General features: G+C 27.3%; 1 protein-coding gene across 1 annotated transcript; it reads left to right on the top strand.

The window, feature by feature from the left end:
- The first annotated feature begins 4,245 nt into the window (after positions 1 to 4,245).
- On the top strand, positions 4,246 to 5,518 carry LOC102669760 (uncharacterized). The gene is made up of 3 exons (XM_006605057.1): positions 4,246 to 4,979; positions 5,134 to 5,383; positions 5,477 to 5,518. The coding sequence occupies exons 1-3, from the start codon at positions 4,246 to 4,248 to the stop codon at positions 5,516 to 5,518; spliced, it is 1,026 nt and encodes a 341-aa protein (XP_006605120.1).
- Positions 5,519 to 6,000: the final 482 nt, after the last annotated feature.

The following is a 6,000-nucleotide window of genomic DNA, read 5'->3' as shown; positions in this document are numbered from 1 at the left end:
GGCCTACTCAATTTCATAATATCTTATAAATTTTAGCTTATAATAACAAGTGTATTTTAAAAAAATATTAGAAAATATATTATTATCATTTCTCTGTATAATTAACTTCTAGAGCATATGCATCATAATTATTATATTAAATACATTTAATAATTACTTTATTGTGTAATTAATATTTTTATTAGTATACTAAATGTTCCTTAATTACAAGGGTCTTGTTAACCAATGTCTTTACGATATTATTTAAGGAATAAAAAAGAAAAAATATTTATTGTGAAAGTTACAGGAAAGTATAAAAAAGATTATAAACAACACAATTCTTTGTCTCCAAATAAAAATATTTCCACCTTAAGTTTATTAAGAAGGTTTGACTTTTTTATTTTGACAAAAGGACTTGACTTTTTACTACCCCATTAATGTGTACTATTGGAGAAATGTGAAACAATAAAATTTGTATTGTTTTATATTAAACAATTCTAAGTACTTAATGAAGGAATTAAATGATCGATTTTTTATTTTTATTTAATATATTATTCACTTTAGTCATTATTATTACTATTTTATTTTCTACTTATTTATTTAGATAGTTAATTAATGATTTAATATTAATTTATACACAATAAAAATCTTATAAAAAATGCTAATCAAATTCACGTTAAACAAATAAATTTTTTCTTAAAGGATTAAACAAATAAACACAAAACTTGGATACAAATTAATGAATACGATACTCCCTCTGTCGTATTATAATTGTCTAGTAAGAAAAAAATTATCCCAAAATGATGGTCTTTTTAATTTTTTAATGTAATATTCATTATTTTTTGGTCACTTATATCCCTTACATATTAATGATGAACTACAAAATATATATAGAAATGAATTAATGATAATATTATGTTAATTTTGTAAATTCATAATTTTTTTTATCTATTTATTATTTTTTTATTGTGTATGAAACAACTTATGTCGACGATAATTTTAAGATAGAGAAAGTACATTAAACAAAGAAAGTGAACATGTTTTTTAATGATACAAATAGTTCAACGGACAACCAATCTTGGCATAACATAAAAAATGGATTTTTTTTTTTTAAATAGACTTAAAGTGCAGTTTGTTAAAATACACTTTATAAAAAACAAGTAAATAGATATTTGTGAATTTCTAATATATTTGTTGAGGAATATTAATTCATTCACACTACTAAATGATTGTAATTACCTAAAATTAAATTAATGTTTTTAATTTTATGTTTTATTGGTTTAATGACTACAATAAGAATTTATGTAACTTATCTAAATCATTCACATTTTAATAGTTATTTTTAAAGGCACATTTTAATAGTTTTACTTTTATGTTTTTATACTACCTCCTTTTCATATTTTTAGATTCTTTAAATTTTTTCTATAACTAACAAAATGAGTCAAAAGTCACGGGACGGTGCGAGGCTAAAAAGGGGGAAAATTACAATTGATTGTAAAATTTAACTTGGTCTGTTTATAACTCGGTCCAGCCGTACAGATCCGTTGGTGAGTTGGGTTGATGTACCTAACCCACCTAAAATATTATTAGCATTTTTATAATATTTTTTAAAACTTTAAAGTGTTTTATTCATTTAACTAAAAATAATATAAAATTCACCTAAAATATATTTTTAGTATTTTGTAATATTAATCAATATTATTTTATTTAGTGTTTTGTTCAAGACTTGTGTGTCAGTTGTATTTTTTTTCTTATTTACCTTATAACAATTGATATTTTATAATTTTAAAATCTATTTGATGTTTTTTTTCAAGTATATTATTTATTTTCTCACTACTAAATGGTGCAAACATTAACCATCAAGAGATATTAAATAAGGACATTTTAGTCCAAATATAATATTATTTATAATATGCATTAACTTTAAATATCTAAAAATGTGAGAAAGAGTTAATAATAATTATTTTTCTTCAATAAATATTTTATGTTTCCTTGATAAATTCTTTAAGTGCACTTAAGCGTTTCCATTAATATAAGCAGTGGCACACATCCTATGTGATCTTGACTAACTTACTTGTTGGGCTAAAAATATGTTTTAGGTTCTTGGTAAAATTAGTAAATTTTGTTTTGGATTTTTAATATTTTTGTTTGCATTTGGCATGATATATTATTGTTTTTGTTTTGAATACCTGACGTTAGGATTTTTTCATTAAATTGTGATATCAATTAAAAATTTATAAAAAGGACTTGTGGTGGTTTTTAAAACCATCAGAATTTATTTTGAAATTTTAGTTATAATTTGTGGTATAAATCTCGATCGAATCACATTAGGATGAGAGAGCTTTATAGGCTATGCAAGTATGACTATATAGCTGATGATGACTTAAAAGAATTAATTAATATTATTTATACCAATAAGATATATTTACTTTTCGGTAGCCTATTAAACTTCACAGTACGATGCTTCATACGATAACACTTCATTTAATTTTTTGTTGGAAGTCACCACCTAGCATAATAATCCTAACGGGAGGTACTTAATGTATTTTTTTTTTTATTTTATCAAAGACCTAGAACAATTTTTTTATTAGGGACCCAAAATATAATTTGGTGATTTATGAGGGATCTAAAATATATTTTAGCCCAGCTATTGTGTATATATAAATATTGTTGACGATGGAAGTATTTATTAAAGTATAATAAATATTAATTTATAATACATTTAAATATGAATCTTGCTAACTAGTGAGTCCTTATGAGATTAGTTAAGGAACTAAAAGGACATTTATTGTATAAATTATACGAAAGCATTAAAAAAAATAGACTACAATTTTACGCCTTCCTATAAAAATATTTCTAATTTAAGTTCTTTAATAAATTTTCTTAAGACACTTAATTACATTTTCCTTGATATATATACTCATTAAGAGGATATGACTTTGTCTTACCTCATTAATTAATGTGTACTATTGGAGAAGTGTTAAACAATAAAATTAATAAATGCATTAAATGATTTTTGAATTTTTAACTTATAACATGTTTTAATTTTTATTTACTACCTTTGCTCCTTTTTAACTGTCGTATTTTTTTAAAATTTTTTATATTTATCTGCCATTTACAAAATTAAAAAAATCCTATTAATTACTTTTTTTTATCAATTATATTATTACTTGTCTTCTAATTTTTAATTAATTTACACATTGTGGCGTGGAAAGGAAAATAGATCAAATAGGAAATTACAACTATTTTATCAGAATCAAGAAAATTAATTATGTTTCTCAATTTCTACGTAATAACCTTAAAAGATGAATAAAAAAAGTATATTTTTACTTTCATGTTTTTAACAGACATTAAAATATACATTATTATTATTATTATTATTATTATATAATACAGATTTTTTTATCAAGGTTACGTAGTTAGTGATTTAATACATGCTCCATTCGATCTTAAATATAAGAAAAAAAGCACACTTTTTGTCTAAAATATAAGAAAATTTTAATTAATTTTAAATTATTTAATTAATACAATTATCTCTAAAATACGTTTCATTTAATTAAGTGTTAGTTTTATTATATATTTTTTATTTTTTATATTAAGTTTCAATGACTAATAAATTGGAAAAAATTTAATTTTTAATTAAAATTAATACAATTAAATATGGTTAATTAATATTGTTAATTATCCCTTTTTTTTAATACTAAAGACCGGATGAAGTATTTTTCTTTTGGTACATAGTATAAATCTTATAAAAAAAGGAGTTAGTTCGCATTCACATTAAATGAAGAAACGTAAATAATGAATACACATTAAATGTGGTATCACTCTTGCTTAATATATTGGCATAGTTCTGGTGTGACTTCTTTGCAAGTTTTTCCCCTCAAGATATTAGAAATTGGGTTACACTGTTAGCCCTGTGGATGAGTTTCATAGTGGGTGTAATGGAAGAAGGTGTGCGTTGTTAATGTATGTTGTAATTCAATTAGTTAGTTAGGAGTTAGTTAGTTTGACAGTTATGAAGTTGTTGTAGTTACATATGCAATGTGTATAAAAATAATAGTGATCATGAATGAGATGTATGAGAGTGCAGAAATTTTAATCCAGAATCCTAAGTTCCCTCTATTTTTTCAATCAATTCTTTCATCTTCTCTTATTCTCTAACATAGAGTGAGTGAGTACATTGTGTGAGTGTGTGTGAAGAGCTTCTTTGTTCCAACAACTGGTATTCAGAGCTGAGGTTCAAGATCTTTGGATATCGAAATTGAGATGGCTTCCTCGAATGGAAATTTTCCAGCATCTATGCCCGTTCTCAAAGGCAAGAACTATGATGATTGGTGTGTTCAGATGAAGGTAATCTTTCGATTTCGAGATGTGACAGAAGTGGTGCAAGAAGGGGTTCAAGAACTTGACAGGAACTCAACTGATGCACAGAAGGTGGCTCACTGTGATTTGAAGAAAAGAGATGCAAATGCGCTGTTCATTATTCATCAGTGTGTAGATGCAGATAATTTTCAGAAAATTGGATCTGTTGATACTGCAAAGAAGGCATGGGATACTCTAGAGAAATCCTATGCAGGGGATAGCAAACTCAAGAAGGTGAAGTTGCAGACCTTGAGAAGGCAGTATGAATTTCTACAAATGAGTGGTCAAGAAAGCATTGGTGAGTTTTTTTCTCAAATCTTGGCAATTACAAATCAAATGAATGCTTATGGTGACAAGCAATCAGACTTGGGGATCATTGACAAGGTATTAAGAACCTTGACACCAAGATTCGATCATATAGTGGTGGCAATTGAGCAAGGCCAGAATCTTGAAGAAATGAAGATTGAAGAACTGCAAGGAATACTTGAAGCTCAAGAGATGAGGCTCAATGAAAGAAATTCACAAAGATCAGTTGAGCAAGCTATGCAAGCCCAAAAAACCAAAGGGAACAACTATGATGGTGGCAAGAATAAGAAGGGAAAGGGAAAGTGGAAGAACAATAAGTGGAAAGGGGTCAGGTGAGGGCTCCAGCAGTTCTAGAAATCATAATCAGAATGAAGAAACTGACAAGAAAAGTGGAGGGAATCACAAAGTGGGCAAGAAGAAATTCAACAAGAAAGGGATTCAGTGTCATAACTGTCAGAAATTGGGACATTTTGTAGATGAATGCAGAAATAAAAGGATTCCAAGAAATGCACATGAGGCTCAATTGACACAAGATGAGGATTCTGACTCTGATAAAGTGTTACTAATGGCAACAACAAACTCAGAAGAAGACAATGTTAATCTGTGGTATCTTGACACAGGTTGTTCCAATCACATGACTGGACATAGAGAGTGGTTTGTAAACATTGATGATAAGGTGAAGAGCAAGATCAAGTTTGCAGATAACAGCTCTGTAACTGCAGAAGGCATTGGAAAGGTGATGATTTAGAGGAAGGATGGACAACACTCATTTATCAATGATGTGCTATATGTTCCCAATATGAAGAATAATTTGCTGAGTTTGGGACAGTTGCTAGAAAAGGACTATTCAATGCAGATGGAGGATAGTTAAATGAAGATATTTGATAGCAATAGGAGGTTGATTCTAAAGGCCCCTTTGTCAAGAAATAGAACATTCAAGATTGGAATTCAGATTGCAGAATTTCAATGTTTGGCTGCTTCTATAACTGATGAAAGCTAGATGTGGCATCATAGGTTTGGTCATCTAAATTTCAGGAGTTTAAGTGAATTGAAAAGTAAGAAAATGGTTCATGGTCTTCCCCAAATTGAGATACCAAAACAATTATGTGTTGAGTGTTGTGTGTCAAAGCAACCAAGGAATTCTTTCAAGTCAGAAATTCCAATCAGATCCAAAAGAAAGCTTGAAGTGATCTATTCTTATGTGTGTGGTCCTTTTGAAGTGAAATCCCTAGGAGGTAACAGTTACTTTGTGTCATTTATTGATGAATTTACTAGAAAAATGTGGATTTATCTCATTAAGCAAAAAAGTGAAGTGTTTAACATTTTTAAGAAATTTAAGCTGTTGAGTGAAAA

Source organism: Glycine max, chromosome 19 (assembly GCF_000004515.6).
Source record: "Glycine max cultivar Williams 82 chromosome 19, Glycine_max_v4.0, whole genome shotgun sequence".
NCBI lineage: Eukaryota > Viridiplantae > Streptophyta > Magnoliopsida > Fabales > Fabaceae > Glycine > Glycine max.
Note: the sequence above shows the minus strand (reverse complement) of the source record. Positions and strands in the feature narration are given on the sequence as shown.

Excerpts from the sequence above, each read along its gene's own strand:
- LOC102669760 (XM_006605057.1), top strand. The coding sequence starts at position 4,246 with ATGGCTTCCTCGAATGGAAATTTTCCAGCATCTATGCCCGTTCTCAAA. Across the intron at positions 4,980-5,133 it reads AATAAGTGGAAAGGGGTCAG|AAATAAAAGGATTCCAAGAA; the intron begins GTGAGGGCTCCA and ends AGATGAATGCAG. Across the intron at positions 5,384-5,476 it reads CTGCAGAAGGCATTGGAAAG|TTGCTAGAAAAGGACTATTC; the intron begins GTGATGATTTAG and ends AGTTTGGGACAG.